Source organism: Hippocampus bargibanti, linkage group LG19 (genome assembly GCF_051943395.1).
Source record: "Hippocampus bargibanti isolate YZ-2025 linkage group LG19, ASM5194339v1, whole genome shotgun sequence".
Taxonomy (NCBI): Eukaryota; Metazoa; Chordata; class Actinopteri; order Syngnathiformes; family Syngnathidae; genus Hippocampus; species Hippocampus bargibanti.
In genome coordinates, this window is record NC_142752.1 from 1,464,533 (window position 1) to 1,487,054 (window position 22,522).

The 22,522-nt window shown below is 41.5% G+C and overlaps 2 protein-coding genes and 1 long non-coding RNA gene across 3 annotated transcripts in view; 1 reads left to right on the forward strand and 2 right to left on the reverse strand.

Annotated features, from left to right (window-relative positions):
* Nucleotides 1–265: 265 nt before the first annotated feature.
* Nucleotides 266–8,858, forward strand: mcm3 (minichromosome maintenance complex component 3). The gene is made up of 17 exons (XM_089021771.1): nucleotides 266–451; nucleotides 1,399–1,511; nucleotides 1,617–1,825; nucleotides 2,722–2,852; nucleotides 2,924–3,162; nucleotides 3,933–4,041; nucleotides 4,150–4,303; nucleotides 4,979–5,110; nucleotides 5,187–5,395; nucleotides 5,470–5,644; nucleotides 6,553–6,679; nucleotides 6,794–6,944; nucleotides 7,164–7,304; nucleotides 7,384–7,499; nucleotides 8,095–8,168; nucleotides 8,257–8,350; nucleotides 8,434–8,858. Exons 1-17 carry the CDS (start codon nucleotides 377–379, stop codon nucleotides 8,630–8,632), a joined length of 2,448 nt encoding a protein of 815 aa, XP_088877897.1. The 5' UTR covers nucleotides 266–376; the 3' UTR covers nucleotides 8,633–8,858.
* Nucleotides 8,859–9,793: 935 nt separating this feature from the next.
* stmn4 (stathmin-like 4) lies at nucleotides 9,794–14,992 on the reverse strand. The gene is made up of 6 exons (XM_089021772.1): nucleotides 14,912–14,992; nucleotides 13,537–13,602; nucleotides 13,364–13,459; nucleotides 13,075–13,280; nucleotides 11,832–12,023; nucleotides 9,794–10,986 (listed from the first exon to the last, which is right to left on the reverse strand). Exons 2-6 carry the CDS (start codon nucleotides 13,547–13,549, stop codon nucleotides 10,927–10,929), a joined length of 567 nt encoding a protein of 188 aa, XP_088877898.1. The 5' UTR covers nucleotides 13,550–13,602; nucleotides 14,912–14,992; the 3' UTR covers nucleotides 9,794–10,926.
* Nucleotides 14,993–17,740: 2,748 nt separating this feature from the next.
* The window catches only part of LOC148883502 (uncharacterized), a 33,398-nt gene continuing 28,616 nt past the window's right edge, over nucleotides 17,741–22,522 (reverse strand). The window contains exons 3-4 of the long non-coding RNA XR_016118432.1: nucleotides 19,509–19,616; nucleotides 17,741–17,823 (exon numbers count right to left, since the gene is read on the reverse strand). This is a non-coding gene — a long non-coding RNA (uncharacterized LOC148883502). The remainder of the gene's footprint in view (nucleotides 17,824–19,508; nucleotides 19,617–22,522) is intronic.

A 22,522-nucleotide genomic window follows, 5' to 3' on the forward strand; every position in this document is an offset into this window, starting at 1 on the left:
TCTGTAAGATAAGAATCTGTTTTAAATTAGATATCAAGTAGACAGGATGAACTTAATACAACTATGAATAAAGCTGTTTATGTCGCCATCTCCCGGACAACACAGAAATTGTCAACATTCTGCCGGCTGTGTTTTCGCGGGAGTTCTTCATGGGCTGAGTCACGTGAACACAAATTGGCCTTTCATTGGATATCTGTATGAAGCGCACGAAGAACCCGGAACTTTATTTACCAATTGCGTCGTTCGTTCTTTCGACGTCAGGACGCCTTGGCGCGAAAAGGCTTCTTTACGCGGGTGGACGACGGACGCTTATCTTTGTGCTGTTTCGCGTTTATTACACACTTTTTCCCGTTGAATTGAAACAAACTCTTTCGTTATGGCTACCGACGGTGAAGATGATCGCACGATGAGAGAGGCCCAGAGGGATTATCTAGACTTTCTGGACGATGATGTAAGTTTCATTATATGATGAAGTTATTGTCTGCAAAATGAAAGCGTGCGTCTTTTTTTTCCTCCCATTATTACACCAAAAAAGTGAGGAACAATCTACGACGTTTCGCGTGAGTGTGGAAAAAGTAGAATGTTGCTTCATGGAAGCAAACTGCGATCTATTATCAACATTTGACATGCACATATAATAACGATCGTCTCAAAATGGATTGATGCATTTTTGTTTATTTATACATTCAATTAGTATAAAAACATGTATTTTTTTTTACATTTTCTTTTGTTTCACGTTACAAATGAACTATCTGTATTGTGTCAAAGGTTGCTTTATAAATTGTTAGTATTGTGGTCAACAAAGTATGTTGCCGGAGATCTTAATGTCCATTAAATGCCAGGCATTGAGGCTTATAAATGAAAAGTATTCGTATTAGTAGTATTCGTAGTAGTAGTAGTAGTAGTTGTAGTATTATTAGCGTTGATATTTTCAGGGATTGGGCATACGAATTTTGGTCATGTATGATTTGCAGGTTTTAATAATAATAATAATACATTTCATTCATAAGCACCTGTCAAAACTTTCACTTCACAGTCACATGATAAGTTTTTCTGTGGGTGAGCAGCGGCAGTCACATGCGGCAGCGTTCACTCAACCTGGAAGTAACTCAAATAGATATAAAGCCAGCTGGCTAATAGATAGCTAGCTAGATTGCTAGTTGTGTTAAGTTCATTCTCTCCCCTTATCGTCTGTTACAAATGAGCTAGATAGCTATTAAGCTAATAGCTAGCTAGCTAGATAGCTATATAGATAATAGCTCTCATTTCATACACATTAAACAGTGTGAAAGATCCTCATATTAATGTGTTTTCTTGATTATTTTTTGGGGGGGTGGGTGGCAGGGTGGCTATAATTTGTGATGAACCTAAAAATGTGAACTTTTCTTGCTATTTCAGCAAGACCAAGGCATTTACCAGAACAAAGTCCGTAACATGATCAGTGAGAACAAGTCTCGTCTCATCGTCAACATTAACGACCTGAGAAGACACAACGACATGCGAGCTGCCAAGTAAGACAAAAAAAGCGTATTTTTCCCTTACCTTTAAAACATTTCACGTCGTCCTTTTTCCTGATGGATTTGCGTTGAAGCTCAAACGGGAGATGTCTCTCTCAGGTTGATGAACAATGCTTTCGAAGAGCTGATGGCCTTCCAGTTGGCCCTGAAGGACCAGGTGGCTTCGGTGGATGCCACCTACGCCAAACAGTACGAGGAGTTCAATATCGGCCTGGAGGGAAGCTTCGGTTCCAAGCATGTCACCCCCAGGACGTTGACGTCCAGGCTGCTGGGCAGCATGGTCTGTGTGGAGGGGATCATCACAAAATGTGAGTTTTTTTAAAAAAAAAATTGGATATCATTATCTTCATCTTCATCTTCTTCTTCATCATGTTCTTCTTCTTCATCATCTTCTTCTTCATCATGTTCTTCTTCTTCATCTTCATCTTCATCACGTTCTTCTTCATCATCTTCATCATCTTCATCTTCTTCATGTTCTTCATCTTCATAATAATCTTCTTCATGTTCTTCATCTTCATCATGTTCTTCTTCTTCATCATCATATTCATCTTCTTCTTCATCATCATATTCATCTTCTTCTTCATTTTCATCATCTTCTTCTTCATCGTCTTCATCTTCTTCTTCCTTTTCATCATCTTCATCACGTTCTTCTTCTTCTTCATCTTCATCATCATCTTCATCGTCATCACGTTCTTCTTCTTCATTTTCATCATCTTCTTCATCGTCATCACGTTCTTCTTCTTCATCGTCATCACGTTCTTCTTCTTCATCATCTTCATCTTCTTCTTCTTCATCATCTTCATCTTCTTCATCATCTTCATCATGTTCTTCTTCATCTTCTTCATCGTGTTCTTCTTCATCTTCATCATCATATTCATCTTCTTCTTCATCATCTTCATCTTCTTCATTTTCATCATCTTCTTCATCTTCATCACGTTCATCTTCTTCATCATCTTCATTTTCATCATCTTCTTCATTTTCATCATCTTCTTCATCATCTTCATCATCTTCATCTCCATCATCTTCATCATCATCATAATCTTCTCCTTCATCATCTTCGTCATCATCATCTTCTTCTATCTATTGGATAGCTAATAGATAGCTAGCTAGCTAGTTAGATAGCGAATATATAGCAACGAGATCCATCATGTTTGATGCATTTTTTGTTTGCTTTTGATGCTAATCCCGCTTTGATTTTCCTCAGGTTCTCTCGTGCGTCCCAAAGTGGTCCGCAGCGTCCACTACTGCCCCGCCACAAACAAAACAATGGAGCGCAAGTACACTGACATGACCTCCCTGGATGCGTTTCCTTCTAATTCCATCTACCCCACAAAGGTATCAAATACTTTGATCATTCAAGGGGGGGGGGGTACATACGTATTGATCACCGATCAACCCTCTGATAGGACGAGGAGAACAACCCCCTGGAAACGGAGTTCGGTCTATCCGTGTATAAGGACCACCAGACTATTACGGTGCAGGAGATGCCGGAGAAAGCCCCCGCGGGGCAGTTGCCTCGCTCTGTGGACATCATTCTGGACAACGACCTGGTGGACGTGGTCAAACCGGGAGATCGGGTGCAGGTCGTCGGGACGTACCGTTGCCTGCCTGGGAAAAAGGGAGGCTTCACTTCTGGGACCTTTAGGTGATTTTTTTTTGTTGCTAGCATTCATTTTGTTTTGACACGTTTGCATGTCACCAAAGGGTGTCAAAATCTATTTTTTTTTGCAGTTCAAACTCAAATAGATAGAAAGCTAGCTAATGGATAGCAAATAAATAGCGGATAGCCAGATAGACGACAGCTTACAGCCAGATAGCTGACAGCTAACAGCTAGCCACCTAGCTAATGGATAGCCAGCGAACAGCCAGCCAGCTAGACAGCTACACAGCCAGACATCTAACAGCCAGCCAGCTAGACAGCTAGCAAGCTAACAGCCAGCCAGCTAGACAGATTATAGCTAGCTAGACAGCTAATAGCTATCCAGCTAGCCAATATATAGCCAATAAATAGCTACATACATGAATACATAGCCAGATAGCCAGACAGCTAATAGCTAGCCAGCTTTTTTTCAAATTTGAAATTAATAATAATGAACACGATTTTAAAGTGGCCTTAAAAAGCGCTTATAAATGAAATGTATTATTATTATTATTATTATGACTGATATAGTGGTTTACATACGGCAATTGTAATTATTTTTGGAGACTTTAGCAAGCATCCCGGAAGTGTGATTTGCTTTCGCGGGCCGAATAAAATGATGTGTCGGGCCAGATTTGGCCCTCAGGCCTCGTGTTTGACACCATTGCTGCTAATTGGAACGGCGTTTGCTGGCTTTGACGGGCCTTGACTTTGACACCCGAACGCTAACGCCTGAATTTATAATCATTGACTTTTTTTTTGTAATTTCATTGCAGGACTATCATGATCGCCTGTCATATCAAGCAAATGAGCAAGGAAACGTCGCCATCCTTCAGCGCCGAGGACATCAGCAAAATTCGAAACTTTTGTCGCAGTCGCTCGGTGGTGAGACGTCGTGACGATACGTTTGGCGGAAGATTTTTTTTTATAAACTATTTCCCACCTGTTTTTTTTTTGATGAACAACGTGTGTTTTTTTAATGATTTACCTTAGAACGTTTTCGATCAGCTGTCTCGCTCGCTGGCTCCCAGCATTCACGGTCACGAGTACATCAAGAAAGCCATTCTCTGCATGTTGCTCGGCGGCGTGGAGAAGGTTCTGGAAAACGGTTCCAGGATCAGAGGAGACATCAATATCCTGCTCATCGGTATCAACATTTTTTTTAATTATATCAAGTTATTTCCTAAGTTATATGGGTCTGGAGTTATATGAGCTTGAAATGGGGGCGGATGTCCAAAATACAATGTAATACGTACATAATAATTATAATAATCCGTATCATTTGTAAGCGCATTTCAAAACTCTCAAGGTCACTTTACAGTCGCAGGAACAGTTTTTCTGTGGGTGAGCAGTGGCAGCCACACGCGCCAGCGTTCACTCAACCATGGAAGTTATTCAAATAGATATAAAGCTAGCTAGATAGCAAGCCATCCAGCTAGATAGCCATATAGCTAATAGATAGGGAGCTAGATGGCAAATAGCTAGCTAGCGAGATAGCTGGATAGCCAGCCAGCAAATTTAACCCAGCTAGCAAAAGTACCTTATGAGTATACACTGGATTCACATTTGTCATTAATACCAAATATTAATATTAATTAAAATAATATATACAACATAATCTTTATCGCTATTTGGCTGGCTAGCTAACTATCTAGCGAGCTCTATATTAGCTAGCTATTATCTATCTATTAGCTAGATAGCTAGCTTTCTATGTTTGAGTTACTTCCTGGTTGAGTGAACGCTGGCGCGTATGGCCGCCGCCGCTCAGGGGGGGTCAGGGGTCATTTTCTCCAACTAACTTGAATCGACGCTGACCTTTTAGGTGACCCTTCCGTGGCCAAGTCTCAGCTTCTGCGTTACGTCCTCCACACGGCGCCAAGAGCCATCCCCACCACCGGCCGGGGCTCCTCCGGGGTGGGCTTGACCGCCGCTGTCACCACTGACCAGGAAACCGGTAGGAAGTGCCGCCATTTTCTTTTCCCGTCCAATCAGATCGATTGATTAATCTTTTTTTTTTTTTGTGCCTGAAGGTGAGCGGCGGCTGGAGGCCGGCGCCATGGTGCTAGCCGATCGCGGCGTGGTGTGCATCGACGAGTTTGACAAAATGTCCGACATGGATCGCACGGCCATCCACGAGGTGATGGAACAGGGTCGGGTGACCATCGCCAAAGCGGGCATCCACGCCCGCCTCAACGCCCGCTGCTCCGTTTTGGCGGCCGCCAACCCCGTCTACGGCCGGGTGAGTTACCAGAAGAACCATCGTCAATCACCACGCCGGGTCGTGCTCACCGTACGTTCTTGATGGCCTCCTAGTACAACCAGTACAAAACCCCCATGGAGAACATCGGACTGCAGGATTCTTTGCTGTCGCGTTTCGACCTTCTCTTCATCGTACTGGACCAGATGGACCCCGAACACGACCGCGAGATCTCGGACCACGTCCTGCGGATGCACCGCTATCGGGATCCGCGTGAGGCGGAGGGCGCAGGTACTCGACTTGGATTGGATGGGATGTACCGTTATTCGTCTCGCAGTGGAGACGTTTACATTTCACAGCAGCAAAGTGAGGAAAGGAAAGAAAGAAGTAGAAAAAGAAAAAACAGGAGCTGCTGGAAAGGCAGCCACTCTTGTAGCGCCATCTTGAAGTCAAAAGCTCTCTATTTGCTATCTAGCTGGCTATCTATCTATCTAGCTATTAGCTAGCAGAGCTAGCTTACTATCGATTTGAATTACTTCCGGGTTGAATGAACTATCTAGCTCGATATCTAGCTAGCTATTAGCTATCTATTAGCTAGAGAGCTAGCTTACTATGTATTTGAATTACTTCCGGGTTGAGTGAACTATCTAGCTATCTATTAGCTAGAGAGCTAGCTTACTATGTATTTGAATTACTTCAACTATCTAGCTGGCTATCTATCGAGCTAGCTATTAGCTCGCAAACTAGCTTACTATCTATTTGAAGTACTTCCGGGTTGAGTGAACTATCTAGCTAGCTATTAGCTATCTATTAGCTAGTGAGCTAGCTTACTATATATTTAAATTACTTCCATGTTGAGTGAACGCTGGCGCGTGTGGCTGCCGCTGCTCACCTACAGAAAAAATGTATCCTGTGACTGTAAAGTGACCTTGAGAGTTTTGAAAGGCGCTTATAAATGAAATGTATTATTATTATTATTAAAAGAACAAATAAACTAAATAACAAATAATATGACAAGACAAAGAGACATTCTTCAGCACTTGCTGTACCCACTTTGTGACACGAAGCAGTTCTAGACGAAAGAGCAGAGGATCAAAACATCCTTTTCAGCAGTGGATCAAGGACGTCATGGTGGAATGGTGGAACTTCTGCCAAGAAAGTAACATGCCGCTAACTTAAAAAAACACTTTTTTTTTTAGCGATGGCTCTGGGTGGCTCGGTTGACGTCCTTGCCACCGATGATCCGGATGTTGTGGCGGAGGAACAGGAGGAGCTGCAGGTCTACGAGAAGCACAACAACCTGCTGCACGGACATAAAAAAAAGAAGTAAGCTCATCTGCTTTGTGATTGACAGCTAAATAAATCAAATCTGACCTTGTGTTGCGTTTACAGTCCAGATGTAGCGTGGTATCTTTCAGCTTTTCCTGTCTTTAATTTCAGAGAGAAGATTGTGAGCAAAGAATTCATGAGGAAGTACATCCACATCGCCAAAGGGGTGACGCCGGTTCTGACGGAAGAGGCGGCCAATCATATCGCCGAAGAGTACTCGAGGTTGAGGGGCCAGGAGCAGCTGGGAGTCGATATTGCCAGGGTTAGCGGTTCACCTGGAAAATAAGTTGTGGGGCCGGTGGGGTTGCTGAGTAAAGTGCAAAATACATTTAAAAGTCAACAAAAATAAATAAAGTTATCTGTCTAGATAGTTAGATATTAACTAGCTATTAGCTAGCTAGCTTCCGGGTTGAGTGAACGCAGACGCATGTGGCTGCCACTGCTCACCCACAGAAAAAACTTGCCGTATTTCCATCCTCAGACATCCCCGGTGACGGCCCGAACGCTGGAGACTCTGATCCGTCTCTCCACAGCTCACGCCAAAGCCCGCATGAGCAAAGTCGTGGAAATGGAAGATTCAGAGGTTGCGGTTGAGCTCGTCCAGTACGCTTACTTCAAGAAGGTGGCGCCATCGTCGAGTGAACGTAACCCTGGTAGCCCAAAATGGACCACACGTGATCCAAATGTGTGCTTTGACGCAGGTTCTCGAGAAAGAAAAGAAGCGTTCCAGAAAGGAACACACTTCTGGATCAGACCAGGAGGAAGATGAAGAGGCGGTAGCGTCGACTCAGCAATCGCAGAGATCTCAGAGAAAGAGGTAGGTCTCTCCGTCGCTAGCTTGCTAGCTAGCTAGCTCGGTAGAGGGACATTCACAAGTTTGATTTGCTTTCGCGGACCGAATGAAATGATGTGAAGGAGCAAATTTGCCCGCCGGGCCTTAACTTTGACACCTGTGATGTAAGCGATTAGCCAGTTAGCTGAATAGAAAGCTTGGTTAGCTAGTTCGGTTTCAAACTTGTTTGCTTGCTTGCTAGCTAGTTCGGTCACTAGCTAGCTAGCTCGGTAAAGGAGAATGGAATTTGATACGTTTGATTTGCTTTCGCTGACCGAATAAAATGATGTGGCGGGCCAGATTCGGCCCCCGGGCCTCAACTTTGACACCTGTTATGTATGGGATTAGCCAGTTAGCTGAATAGAAAGCCTGGTTAGCCAGTTTGGTTTCTAGCTAGTTTGGTTTCTAGCTAGTTTGGTTTCTAGCTAGTTTGGTTGCTATCTTGTTCGGTCTCGAGCTCGTTCGGTCGCTAGCTGGCTAGCTAACCCATTCGAGGAACCTGCAATTTCACAAGTTTAATTTGTTTTCGCGAGCCGAATTTAATAACATGGCGCCTAACACTAATTTTTGCTTCCCAAAGGGTGCGCCGCGGGTCACAAGGCAGCGAGCCGTACAGTCCGTACGACTTCACCGAAGAGCAGGATGTTCCCGACAGTAAGATTTAGCTTCACATTTGCGATTTTTACCTACAATTATAGTATTTTTTTTTTTCAATGCTCACGTTATCAATTGTGTCATGCAGTTCAGGTTGCCCCCGTGAAAAAAGCCAAGGATGTGGAAGAGGAACAAATGGATACCACCTCACCAGCAGATGGCGCTGAGCTCTCTTCTGAAAGGTAAGACAAAATAAACTACCGTCGGCCATCTTTTTTGACCAAAAAATGGCCGACTTTTTGTTGTTTTTGTTTTCTCCCGCTAGGCTAAAAGATTTCAAGTCGTCCCTGCTAGCCTTGTTCCAATCCGCTCACGCCCAGTCGGTGAAGATGGAAGCGCTAATGGAAGGCGTCAACAAAGAGCGTCAGGTGCGCTTTACCGAATCGGAGATTCGCGCCGCTTTGACGCGCATGCAAGACGAAAATCAGGTCATGGTGGCCGATGACATCATTTTCCTCATTTGAGAATTTTTTTTCAATGGACTTTTTGGATGAAAATGCAATTTTTTTCATAACAATGATGCTATCTGAATTATTTTTGTTTGTTTGTTATCTTTATTTTTTCTATTAATGCATCTGATAAAATGTTTGGTTCATGATTACGTTTCCAGTATCATCTGCCATTCAAGCCACTTCATATTTTGTAAATAAAGTTAAAGCAAATAAAATAAAAGAGTACAGTACAATGATACCTCGGTTTACGAACCCCTTGGCTTACGAACCTTTCGGTTTACGAACATTAAATTTATGAAAATTTTACCTTGGCATACAAACTATTTTTTGGGATACACACGGAGCTGCCACAATGAGTGATGTGTCATTTGCGAACGAGCCCGTTTGCCTAACAACAAAATGGCAGCCGACTGTTTGTGTCCTCTATTCCCCCCCAGTCGTCTGTTAAAGCCACGTGATTGGTCAAGAAGGCAGCAGTGAGCGGAGGTGGTTGAAACTTTTAAAGAGACAGGCAGACGACAGAGAGAGAGTGACAAAATGGAAAGAAAACAGTGACATTTGAACTCAACTTTGATCGTTCAAAGGCAGAGTGTAGGCTGCAAGGTTAAAATATCCCATCAATCAGGCTCCACAAATAACCCGCACAGAACACAATTGATGAGGAACTAGATAAAATTATCGCAGAGAAGCACCTACAAGGGATCATTCCTCAAGATGGTGAAAGAAGAAGGCGACGTTCCTCATCAAGTGTTTCATGCTGAGGAAACCGGCCATTCCATTCCATCAAGCCATCAACGACCATCACAAAGGTAAATAAAACCACTTTATTATACTGTATAGTTTATTTCTTTAATTAGAATACCATTACACATTTATTATACATAAAATAAGGTATATTTTGTGTCGTTTTAGAAAATTAGAAAGTAGAAAGTTATGTTTTATGGGGACCTGGGAACGGATTATTCTCATTTTAATGGTTTCCTATGGGAAATTTTTTTTGGTATACACACTTTCGCCTTACACACTCTCTGGGAACCAATTAAGTTCGTAAGCCAAGGTAATCGATGAGAAGGTTTCTTCAGCCGTCATCTGTACAAAAGTGAGCCAAGGTAACACTTTTTTTTTTTTCCCCAAGAAAACTGGTGCTAAATAATAACGACGACAACATCTGCGTTCAATCAAGCTTTTTTTTTTATATATATACTGACCATGCCAAAAAGTTACACTCAAATCGTCACATTTTTCCAAATTACATTTTTTTCAGCGTTCCCATAAAAATAAAAGAAAAAAGCTGTACGAGTCAACACCTCAGGCAAACAACAGAAATCATGTCCGATCTTTTTCTTTTGTATCTTTCACAAACACGCCAAACAAAGACGAATTCCGACAAACCAGACCATCCCCCAAAATGTTTCCGATAAATCGTCATACGTGACTACACGTGTGCTTTCGGAGTTGTGCTCGCGAAAAATTAAAGAGTGCAATTCATGCTGTAAAATGTCAGATGAAAAACTACACTACATTAAATGACCTATAAGAAAAATGCAAAATACAATCAAATCTGGGTTTTCCGCCATAATCCGTTCCAGAAACTGGTTTGAAAACATTTGTTCGAAAATCAAAACGTTTCCCATTATAATCAATGTCTGTTTTTTTATGTATTTATCGTGATTGAACAATACAAACACGCCTGCAAACAATGAAATGCTACATAAGAATAATGCATCGGTGACAATGAGACGTGACAAAATTTTTGTTCGAAAACAGATTTGTTCAAAAACCAAAACATATATGTCCTTGTATGTCCAGATAGCCAACAGCTAGCCAGATAGACAGCTAGCTAATGGATAGCCAATAGATAGCCAACAGCTAGCCAGATAGACAGCTAACAGCCAGCTAGCTAATGGATAGCCAATATATAGCTAATAGCCACAGCCAGTCAGCCAGACAGCTAATAGCAAGCCAGCGAGCTAATGAATAGCTACTAAATAGCTAATAGATAGTCAGCTATCCAGCTAATAGCCATACGTTAGAAAAATGACAAAAACCCTGGCACTGGAGTGGACACATTTCTGCACTTGTCCGGCATTGAATGAAATAAAGTTTTTTTTTTGTACAGCTCATTCCGACACGCATGAATATCAGTCGTCCATCTTTTTTAATCGCTTTGAGTTATTTTTGTTCTCTCCTGGATCTCTTGTATTCCTGATTACAAAAAAAAAAAAAAAATCCAACACAAACCATCTCGAGTCTGCTTTCCACGGACCTCCTTCACCTCCTTTTCTCTAATGATCTCTTCCGGGCGTCTATCGGCAGGCCTCCTCTTTGAGCTCCTTGTTCTTCCTCACCTCCTCCGCGTGTTTATCCTGCCGAGCAAATAGCGACGATGTCGTCAAAACAAAATAAAAACAAACATTTTGATCATGAAGAAAAAGACTGTGGGTGAGCAGCGGTAGTCACATAGGCCAGCGTTCACTCTACCCCGAAGTAACTCAAATGAATAGAAAGCTAGCTAGCTATCTGGCTAGCTAGCCAGATAGCCAACAGTTAGCAAGCGAACAGCCTGTCAGCTAGACAGCTAATAGCTAGCCAACTAGCTAATGAATAGCTACTAAATAGCCAGCTAGACAGCTAATAGCCAAACGTTAGAAAAATGACATGAAGTGACACAGCAGAAAAGTTATGAAAGCAAAGTTATGAAAACAAAAATTTTGATCATGAAGAAAAGACCAGATAGCTAATAGCTTTCTAGCTATCTAGCTAGCTATCTAGCTGGCTACCCAGATAGCTATCTATTTGCTATCTATTTTCTGTCTATTAGCTAGCTGGCTATCAGGTTGTCTATATATTAGCTAGCTAGCTAATAGCTATCTATTAGCTAGCTGGCTAGTTTTCTATCTATTTGAGTTATTCCGGGCTGAGTGAACGCTGGCGCGTGTGGCTGCCGCTGCTCACCCACAGAAAAAAACTGATTATTATTATTAATAGATAGCCAATAGTGGGCTAGCTAGATAGCGAGCCAGCTTGATAGCTAACAGATAGCAAAATCTGCCTCGTTGTGTCCACTTTGTGGTGAAAATATTTGTAGCCCCGCCCACTCAACACAACAACTTCAAATAATCCCCAAAGTTGGAGCGAAAATAAAAATCAATCAAAAAATTAATCAATCAATCCAAATTGAAATGTGATCGGAATGAAGCTTCAGACGTACCTTCTCCTGCAGCCTTTCCAACATGGCGGCCAACAAGGCCTCCCTGTTCTCTTTGTTGGCCTCCATTTTGTGTTCCAGCTTCTCCTTCGCATTTTTGATGAAATTGTTGTTCTCCTCAAAAGCCTTTTGGATCACTTCTCGTTCGTGCTCCCTTTTCTCGGCCAGGTGCTTGAGTAACTCGGCTTCTTGACACTGCGGGCGCAGGAACAAGATTGTGATAACGGACCACGAGGCACTCTTTAAATGTGTTGACATTAGCGACAATCATAAAATAAACAGCGATTTTCATACTTTTTTTTATACATTAAAAAACAACCTAACAAATAAACACTTGGGTCTACTATGCTAATGGATCAATCAACATATATCTAGCTAGCTTGCTATCTAGCTAGCTATCTATTTGCTATCGATTAGCTATATAGCTGACGAGCCAGCTATATAACTATTTCGCTGGCTATCTAGCTATCTATCTATTAGCGAACACGCTAGCTTTCCATCTATTTGAGTTAATTGAGTCTTTGAGGTCACTTTTTCCACAGTTTTTCTTTGGGTGAGCAGCGGCAGCCACACGGGCCAGCGTTCACTCAACCCGGAAGTAACTCAAATAGATAGAACGTGAGCTAGCTGGCTAATAAATGGTTAATAGATAGCTTGCTAGATAGATATGTAGCTATTCAGCAAAAAGTCAGCTCGATCGATAGATAGCTATTAAGCTAATAGATAGCCGGCCAGATAGCTAGCCAGTCAGCAAGATAGCTAACAGATAGCAAATAGATTGAAAATAGATAAATACCTAGGTAGCTAGCCAAATGGCCAGATAGATAGCTATCCAGCCAGCTAGCTAGCTAATAGATAGCCAGCCAGATAGCGCTCCAGCCAGATAGATAGCAAATAGATAGCAAATATATTGCATAGATAGCAAATAGCTAGCTAGCTAGGTAGCTAGTCAGATAGCCAGTTAGCTAGCATGACAGTTTTGACTTCAAGATGGCGCCACGAGAGTGGCTGCCTTTACAGCATCTCCTGTATTTTGTTTTTCTACTTCTTCCTTTCCTTTTCTCTTACTTTCATCACTTTGCAGCTGTGAAATGTAAATTTCTCCACTGCGAAACTAATAAACGCTAATCCAATCCAATATCTTTAGCTTCATTACAAATTCACTTTAACGTTTCTTTGAAGACAACAATAACAAAAAAACAGACGGAACGTCATTCCGAGGTACTGTTTACCCCCTTTCCCCCACCTTTCTCCTGTCCTCGGCGGCCTCCAGCTTCTTCTGGATCTCCTCCAGGGACGGATCCCTGCGTTGAGGCATGGTGGCGTTGAGTTCCGGTAAAGCGTCAAAAGATGGCGGCTTCAGGATGACCTCGAAAGCCTGACCCGATGCCCTTTTGTTTAACGCTTTGACCTCCACGTCTTTCATGGCGCTCCATCCCAGATCCACCGCGTCTGAAACGTCACCGTGATTGATTGACAGCTCGTTTTTTTAATTTTATATCAGGTGAGGGTCGATTGATTTGATTAGATTTTACCTTCGGCCTTGTAAGTGGCCTTGTCTACATTCTGCGGTCGGAAGCAGGTGCAAAAAAGAGACACTAGAGGGAGATCTTTCACCTTTTCTTTGTAGGCTGGATACACAAGAGCAGGAAATTCATATTTTTGACAGTCAGATCAAACATTTGAATTATGAAAATGATATTCTTACCTGCCAAAGTCATCTTCTCGGTGCTTTTGTTGCTTTTTCGAGGATATCCGAGTTGCTTTTTTCAGTCTGCGGGGAAATATATATATAGATAGAAAGTTAGCTAGCTAATAGATAACTAATAGATAGCTATGTAGCTAGTTATATAATTAATAGATAGCAAATAGATAGCTAGCTAGGTAGCCAGCTAGATAGCTAGCTAGTAATAATAATAATAATAATACATTTAATTTCTAAGCGCCTTTCAAAACTCTCAAGGTCACTTTACAGTCACAAAAATGTTTTTCTGCGGGTGAGCAGCGGCACTCAACCCGGAAGTAACTCAAATAGATAGAAAGCTAGCCAGCTAGCTAATAGATAGCCAGCCAGATAGCTAGCTCGGTAGATAGCTAATAGATAGCTACCCAGCTAATAGATAGATAGCCAGCTAGCTAGCTAGATAGCTAATAGACAGAAAATAGATAGCTATTTAGGTAGCCAGCTAGGTAGAACGCTAGATAGCTAGCTAGTTAGCTAGAAAGCTATTAGCTATTTGGCTGGGTGACTAGCTATTAGCTATCTATTAGCTAGTTAGTTAACTTTCTATCTAATTGAGTTATTCCGGGTTGAGTTCACTCAACCCGGAATAACTCAAATGGCTGCCGCTGCTCACCCACAGAAAAAATGTAATCTGTGACTGTAAAGTAACCTTGAGAGTTTTGAAAGGCGCTTATAAATGAAATGTATTATTGTTATTAAAGCCCATAACTTATAAACGATTGGTCATCCCCTGCCATTAGCTGGCAACCAGTTCAGGGTGTCCCCCAGCTGGGATAGGCTCCACCACACCCTTAATTGTTAGAATCTCATATATCTTTAAAAAAAAAAAAACATGTTTCAGAGTTTGTGATTGTTAAAAATCATTAAAATGTGCATCATATCTTTATGACAATATATATCTATTATTATTATTATTATTATACACACGTTCCCAATCGTTTATTGATTAAAAATCCCCCCACCCCACCCTGTGACACTCAAAACACCCCTTGCCCCCCCACTCCACACCCATGATCCCATTATTGAAAAGCAATCTGATGACAACCATCATTTAACCATAACGACCACACAAAAGTCCACACACCCTCTTAGCTGCATAGATTTGCATTAACACACAGTCCCCCCCCGCGTCCCTTCAAAATTAAACAAAGCCACATATGGATTATTCATAATAAATGACACTCACTTTGCGGGTACGGCGAGTTCTACCCCCCCCCCCCCACAACCACACCCTCAACGATTCAATCCCCGCTGCTAAAATCACATATCCGTGTCAAAATATCAAAACTCTTCAATAAACGGTGATATAAACGTTATTGATAAATAAATAAAAAACTCACCCCCCCTTCGACACTTCCTGCCGATGCTCGACTGGTGACTTTGGTTTCCCCCCCCCTTGAGAAGTCTGGCAGCTCGGATGAAGGCGCCGGGCAACAGCATCAGCGCTGCCTCCATGACATCATTTTGAAGACGTCTGATTGGTCGAAAGCTCTTGGTAGCATCTGGGGGGGTTTTCGGCCAATCGGAGCGGAGAATATGAAGGTGTGGGGAGAGAGAGAGTCGGGGGAGGGGGAGGTGGATGTGGGGGGGGTCTTTGTGTCGTCATGTACGGTGGGTGGTACAAGAGTTTTTTTTAAGGTTGCCTAGGTGCTGGATTTGGGGGGTCTGTGTGCGGTATTAGCTGGCTAGCTATCTAGCTAGCTGGCTATCCATTTATTAGCCAGCTAGCTGGCTATCTATTTATTAGCCAGCTAGCTGGCTATCTATTAGCTATCTGGAAGCTAACTAGGTGGTAGCTAGTTTTCTATCTGAGTTATTTCCGAGTTGAGTGAATGCTGGCGCGTGTGGCTGCCGCTGCTCACCCACAGAAAAACTGTAAAAGTGACCTTGAGAGTTTTGAAAGGCGCTTATAAATCAAATGTATTATTATTATAAAGTGTAAACATAGAAGCAAGTTGTGGGGGGGGGGGCGCCTTGGGGGTTGCTATGCTAAACGACAGTTTACGAACGCCACCGTTGCAACAATCGACAACTTTGTATTTGTTGATATAATAATAATAATAATATATTTCATTTATAAGCGCCTTTATTATTATTATTATTATTATTATCATACCCAGCTAGATAGCTAGGTAGCCAGTTAGCTAGCTAATAGATAGCAAATATTATAATACATTATAATACATCACAACTACGGCCACTTTATGAAGCTATATAAGCTAATGGCCCCCTCGCCCCGCCCCCCGCGCGAGTCATTGTCACTGATGGGAAGCCGAATGGTGACATTGGCCAGGGTTGTACGTCCTGGAAATGAGATCATCGCCGGTAAGAGGGAGTGAGAGTCGGATGAAAGAGGGGGGTGAGGGTGGTAGGGGGAAGGGTGAAATAAGATCAGAACGATTGAGATTTGAGATTTGTGGGCGAGCTGAGATGAAAGAAAAAAAGAGGGAGGCAAAGGGGGGAGAGACCCAGTGAAGCGAGTCAGGGAACACCCAGGAGACAAAAGAAGCTTCAAGGACAACCGACACCACTTTTTTTGGTTTCCTAACTGACATCAGCAAATCGTTTGATAGCATCGAAAATAGCCAAAACACGCAGGCTGATATTTTTAGTCAAATGCAAAAGACCAATCAAATTGACTTAAAGTACCCCAAAACTACTTCAAAATGACCTCGGAGATGCCGAGTTTCAGAAGGTCCCGCCCCCTTTGTTCGTGACGTCACGCCAGGACGTCTTGACTTGCTCCGCCCCCTTTGTTCGTGACGTCACGCCAGGACGTCTTGACTTGCTCGAAAATCAAAACAATGGCTTCAGATTCGGAGGAGATGCTTTCTTGTTACACATCCAGTTATGAATATGATTCAAATAGTTCTGAAGAGGAAAGCATACATGTTTGCAATCGATTAAAGAAGTCCTTCCGGGTCATTTTGACCCGTCGGGACTCCAATGTAGCATCTTAGAAAATGCACAAGACGGCGCCAAAGCTCCGTTGGTAATGGGCTGATTTGTCTGCTGGAAATTTGTGGTAAAAAGCCCTGGAGTTGAAGAATGGACCAAAAAATATATTTTATTAATTATTTATTAATGATATTAAAAACAATTATTAAATCTATTATTTATTTAAAAAAATCACACACGAATGCTAGAAAAAAAAAATAATCGCACAATAAAAGCAAGAAAATGAAAAAATAAAGCTAAACTAAAGCCTTTAGAAGCCAAATGCTTTTTGGAGTTTTATTTTGAAATAAATAATAATAATAATAATAATATTTAATTTCCTTTATAAGCACCTTTAAAAACTCTCAAGGACACTTTACAGTCAGTCACAGGATATCTAGCTAGCTATTTATTAGCTATCCAGCTAGCTATCTAGCGAGCACTCTATTAGCTTGCTAGCTATCTAACTGGCTACCTAGCTCGGTATCAATAATAATAATAATAATAATAATAATAATAATAATAATAATAATAATGATAATAATTTCTGTGGATTAATCCATGAATAGATTCATAGATTGCTAAATTAATAAATCAATAGATTAATAGATTAACAACAGCTGAAGCTGTAACAAAAAACACTAACATGGGGAAAAAGGTAAATGCTACCCCCTTGTGGAAGGAAAAAAAACATTGCCAGAGGTCTGGCCAGCGCTTTATCGGCACCGAAGCATGAAGCTATTTACCCAGCTATCTATTAGCCATATACCGATGTAACTAGCTAGCTATACAGCTAGGTATCTATTAGCTATATAGCTATCTAGCTAGATATCTATCTAGCTAGATATCTATTAGCTATCTATTAGCTAGCTAGCTTTTCTATCTATTTGAGTTACTTTCAGCTTTTCAAAATTAAAAATTCCCCAAAAAAGGGAAAGACGAGTAACGCGGTGTTAGCTCGGCAAGGAGGTTCACTATTATGGCGCGACTGAATCCACTGCGACAAGCAACGGGCGATACTAGGGGAGCATTTAACGGAGCAGGCAGTGACTGTAAACGCTGTTCAGTTCATAGTAGTAAACAAATGATTTAAGGGAGAGCCTTGACCATGAACGGTGAACGCGACCCCCCCCCCCAAAAAAAAAGTTTTCCCTTTGTTTTCTTACCTTTCCAGCTCCCTTGGCGGTTTCGCAGCGCTGCCATTTTTTTTTTTTGGGGGGGGGGGGGGGGGGGGGGGGGGGGGGTCAGAAAGGACAGCGTGGCCTTGGGCCTGCCTTTGCCTCCTTCTCTGGCTCGACATCAGAGCGGCCGGATCTGCAGGGGGGTGGGGGTGGACATAGTGGGGGTGAGGGGGGGGGGGGCAAAAAGGGGAGATGAAATATGACGGAAATGACAGATGCGCTTTGTGCAAAAGTACGGAGAAATTGATTGATGCACGACGCAAAGATGGATGGCCTTGGGCGGACGTCTTTTTTTTTTTTGGGGGGGGGGGGCATTATGCAAAGTTTCCAAACGTGTTCAGCCAAAATATCTTAACAGACGTCTGAAGTCTGCTTTTTTTGTTGTTTTTTTATGTGGGGGGAAAAAAAGATCACAAGATAATGATCCGAAATTGTAGTACACTTTGCACACCTGAATTTTTGCCAAGCTGAAATGAGCCCATTTTGAGGAGGTTTATTATTTGGGATTATGTTGCGCAATAGCGATATCGACATCGTCATCGTTTTTATTATTATTATTATTATTATTATTATTATTATTATTTGCAATTGTTTGCAAAAGTTGAATGTTAAAAAAGTTGAAAATAATGGAATGATTCACTCTTTACGTTTCAATGTATATTCCGAATGGTCGTTTGTAAGTTGAATTCGTTCGTAAGGTGAATTCGTTCACAAGTTGCTTCAATGCTATATTTTATATGGAATGTGTATGTTTGAGACTTATATAAGTGTGTTTACGGTTTGTAACTCGAATGTTTATGGTTTAATGTCTATATACAGATGCTCCCCAATTTACAAATGAGGTACGTTCAGAAACTGTCGTTTGTAAGTTGAATTTGTTCATAAGTTACTTCAGTGCTATATTTTATATGGACTGTATTTTTGAGGCTTATATAAGTATGCTTAAGGCTTATATATGTAACTTGTATTGGTTTTGTACTGAAAAATAAACATGTAATAAAATATATGCTCTATAAAGATGTGTACATGTACAACTGGAGATAATACTACATATGTTACTACAAAAACGTTCGTAAGTAGGGGTTCGTAAGTCGTCTACTTAAAATAATAAATACATAAGAATAAGAAAATAAATAAATAAATAAATAAATAAATATAAAAATAAAAATAAAAATAAAAATAAAAATAATTTTTTTTTACATAATTTTAAATTGTTTTCATTATTTTTTGTTCGTAACTTGAATGTTTGTAACTAGGGGAGCGTCTCAATACATTTTTACAAGGAAAAAAAAAATTCAAAGCATAAAGTTGGAGTCAAAGACGACGTAAAAAAAAAAATGAGAATGATCAAACATGATCAATCTGATAATGAATACCCGCAGACGAAAACAACGCAATATTTTGTTAGCAAGGAACCGCTAACGTAATCGGAAGATCTTTGCGAAACTTCACAGGGCGGTTCAAGACAAAACAGTCAGCGAGAAAGCTGGGGGGGGGGGGGGGGGGGGGGGCGGAGAACAAGCACAATGTGATCAAAGTGACGTCTGGCTCGTCGTCTGGAGGTACCTGCATGTATTTGAACAAACTTTAACGCAAGAGCTGCCATGATATTCGCCGATAGACAAACAAAATGGCCGACAATGACCCCAAAAAAAGTCTTGTTTACACTTCTTTGAATCCATTCAACAGGAGCAAGTAGAGAGAACTTGCTTTCTGCAAAACCAACATTTTAGATTTGAGGAATGGAGCGAGGGAAAGGGGGGGGGGGGCACTCATACAATCAAGGTGTGTTGGGAGCACTGTTCATTCAGGACTTACGTTTCCTTTCGGTGAAATATCAGTCCTACGTCGCCGTTCGTCGCGTTGGGCCGCTGCCCGCCGTCAGAGGATGAATGGCGGGCTTTGTGCGCTGGCATCACTTGCAGTCTTACCAGGGAAAAAAATATATAAAAATCCACAGAATATGGAGTTTTAGGACTACATAAATGTTAAATGCAGTATAAGAAACCATAGTCTGTCTTCTTTCATCAGAAAAAAAAGAGTTAATTCCTAAAGTACACGGGTCTGGAGTTATCTGAGCTTGAAATGGAGGTAGATGTACAAAATACAATACATACATGTTGGTTTACTGTATATAGCGCTTTAACAACGGCTGAGGCTGTAGCAAAGCGCTAACATGGAAAAAAGGGAACCCCCTTTGTGGAAGGAGAAAAAAACATTGCCAGAGGTCTGGCTAGTGCTTTATCGGCACCGAAGCATGAAGCTATCTAGCCAGCTATCTATTAGCTATATATGGATCTAGGTAGCTAGGTATCTATTAGCTACCTATTAACGATCTGGCTCACTAGATATCTAGCTAGCTATTGTTTAGCTATCTAGCTAGCTATCGTTTAGCTATCTAGCTGGCTAGGTAGCTATCTATTAGTGACTGTATCCCTGTGACCTTGAGAGTTTTGAAAGGTGCTTATAAATGACATGTATTTTTATTAATGTATCTATTAGCTAGCTAGCTAGCTAGCTTTCTTGCTATTTCAGTTACTTCCAGGTTGAGTGAACGCTCATCCGCAGAAAAGCTTATCCTGTGACTGTAAAGTGACCTTGAGAGTTTTGAAATGCGCTTATAAATGAAATGTATTATTATTATCTATTAGCTTTCCAGCTATCTAGCTAGGTATCTATTAGCTATCTATTCGCTAGCTAGATAGCTAGCTTTTCTATCTACTTGAGTTACTTCCAGATTTTCAAAATTAAAAATTCCACCCAAAAAAAAAAATCAAAGACACGTAACACGGTGTTAGCTTAGCAAGCAGGTTCACTATTATGGCGCGACTGAGCCCACTACGACAAGCAACGGGCGCTACCGGGGGAGCATTTAACGAAGCAGTCAGTCACTGTAAACGCTGTTCATTCAAATATACTTCGGTGTCTTTTCCTCTCTCTTTTTTTTTTTACATTTTTTATTAGAAGCAGAACATCGGCACAAAGGAGGTCTTTCTTCCCTTGAGCCCGTTGCTTTTTTTAACGCTCATTAAAGCTGCTCCCTCCCTCCCGACGGGATTGAGGCACAAGGTCCAGCGTAGCCAGCTAGGTAGCTAGCAAGATAGCATTCTCCATCGGCAAGGTTTGACTTTTAAAGGGGAGGACAATGATTTGCAATCTTTTTCTTTCTTCTTTTTCTTTCTTTTTTTTTGGGGGGGGGGGGGACGTTTGTCGGTAGCCATAATAACATGAGGAATCCAGTCCGGGCGATTGTTATTGCTGCTGGAAACGTGAACCATCTGACTTCCTGTGGGGATTTTTTTTTTTTTTTTTTTGCGCAGATGGGCCTACCTGACGTGACGTGATACAATTGTGTCAATGTTATTCCAAAATGGATCGTTGGTGGAATCGGCAGATGTGTGTGTGTGTGTGTGTGTGTGTGTGTGTGTGTGTGTGTGTGTGTGTGTGTGTGTGATCAGGCTACAGCACCCGAAGCAGCGTATTACTACAAAAACAACGCAAACGGGGTCGCTTTTAAAGCGATAGTCATGATCTTGACCACAGACCAAAAAAACTACGAGACCTCAGCATCCGAACTTAATTGGTTCAAAAAAAAAAGTGTGTGTAAGGCGAAAAGTGTGTCTTGCAAACATTCATTTCCCACTGGAAACCATTAAACATTAGACTAATCCGTTCCCAGGTTCCCATAAAACAACTTTCTACTATACCTAGCTGGATATCTATTTGCTATCCATTTGCTATCTATTTGCTAGCTACCTGGCTGGCTATCTATTTGCTATCTCGCTAGCTACCTAGCTGGCTATCTATTTGCTATCCATTTGCTATCTGTTATTTAGCTAGCTGCCCAGCTGGCTATCTATTTGCTATCTCGCTAGCTACCTAGCTGGCTATCTATTTGCCATCCATTTGCTATCTATCTATTTGGTATATATTTGCTATCTAGCTAGCTACCTGGCTGGCTATCTATTTGCTATCCATTTGCTATCTAGATAGCTACCTAGCTGGCTATCTATTAGCTAACTATCTGGTTGGCTATCCTTTTGCTATCTATTTGCTATCTAGCTAGCTACCTGGCTGGCTATCTATTTGCTATCTATTAGCTGTCAGTCTAGCTAGCTATGTAGCTGGGTATTTATCAGCTATATGGCTATCTAGCTAGTGAGCTAGCTGTCTATCTATTAGCCATCTGTTAGCTAGCTAGCTTGCTATATATTTGAGTTACTTCCGAGTTGAGTGAACGCTGGCTCACCCACAGAAAAACCGATCCCAGAAAAAAAAAAACTAGAAACTGTTTTTAAGAAAATAGCTTCTGTAGTTCAAAAACAAACAAAGACGACTCGGATTTCACGCCAGTAGCGATCATTTCGTGTCCAAGCGACGCATAGCCAAAAAAGTAGAAATGACATGAGGGCAAAATTGCCACAAACCAGAGATCACGATAAAGGTCATTTGGAGCCAAACAACACCCCCCCCCTACACACACACACACACACACACACACACACACACACACACACACACACACACACACACATACACATACAACCACTCCTTTCCCCTCAAGCGTGAGACGCCACCAAAGTGGCAAAGCAGCCGCTGCAACATGTGTGTGGTTTGCTGCAGACGCAGACGCGCGCTAAACATTAACTTGCACGGTGGCGCTGACAAAAGGGGAAAATTGAGCAAATCTCTCGCCTTGACTCTGGCCCAAAGTCAGTCGCAGCTAACAATGAAAGAAAAAAAAAATAAAAAAATAAAACATAAAAGAAAAATAACAATAAAAATGAACAAAAACTAAAAATAATAAAAATAATAAAAATAATAAAAATAAT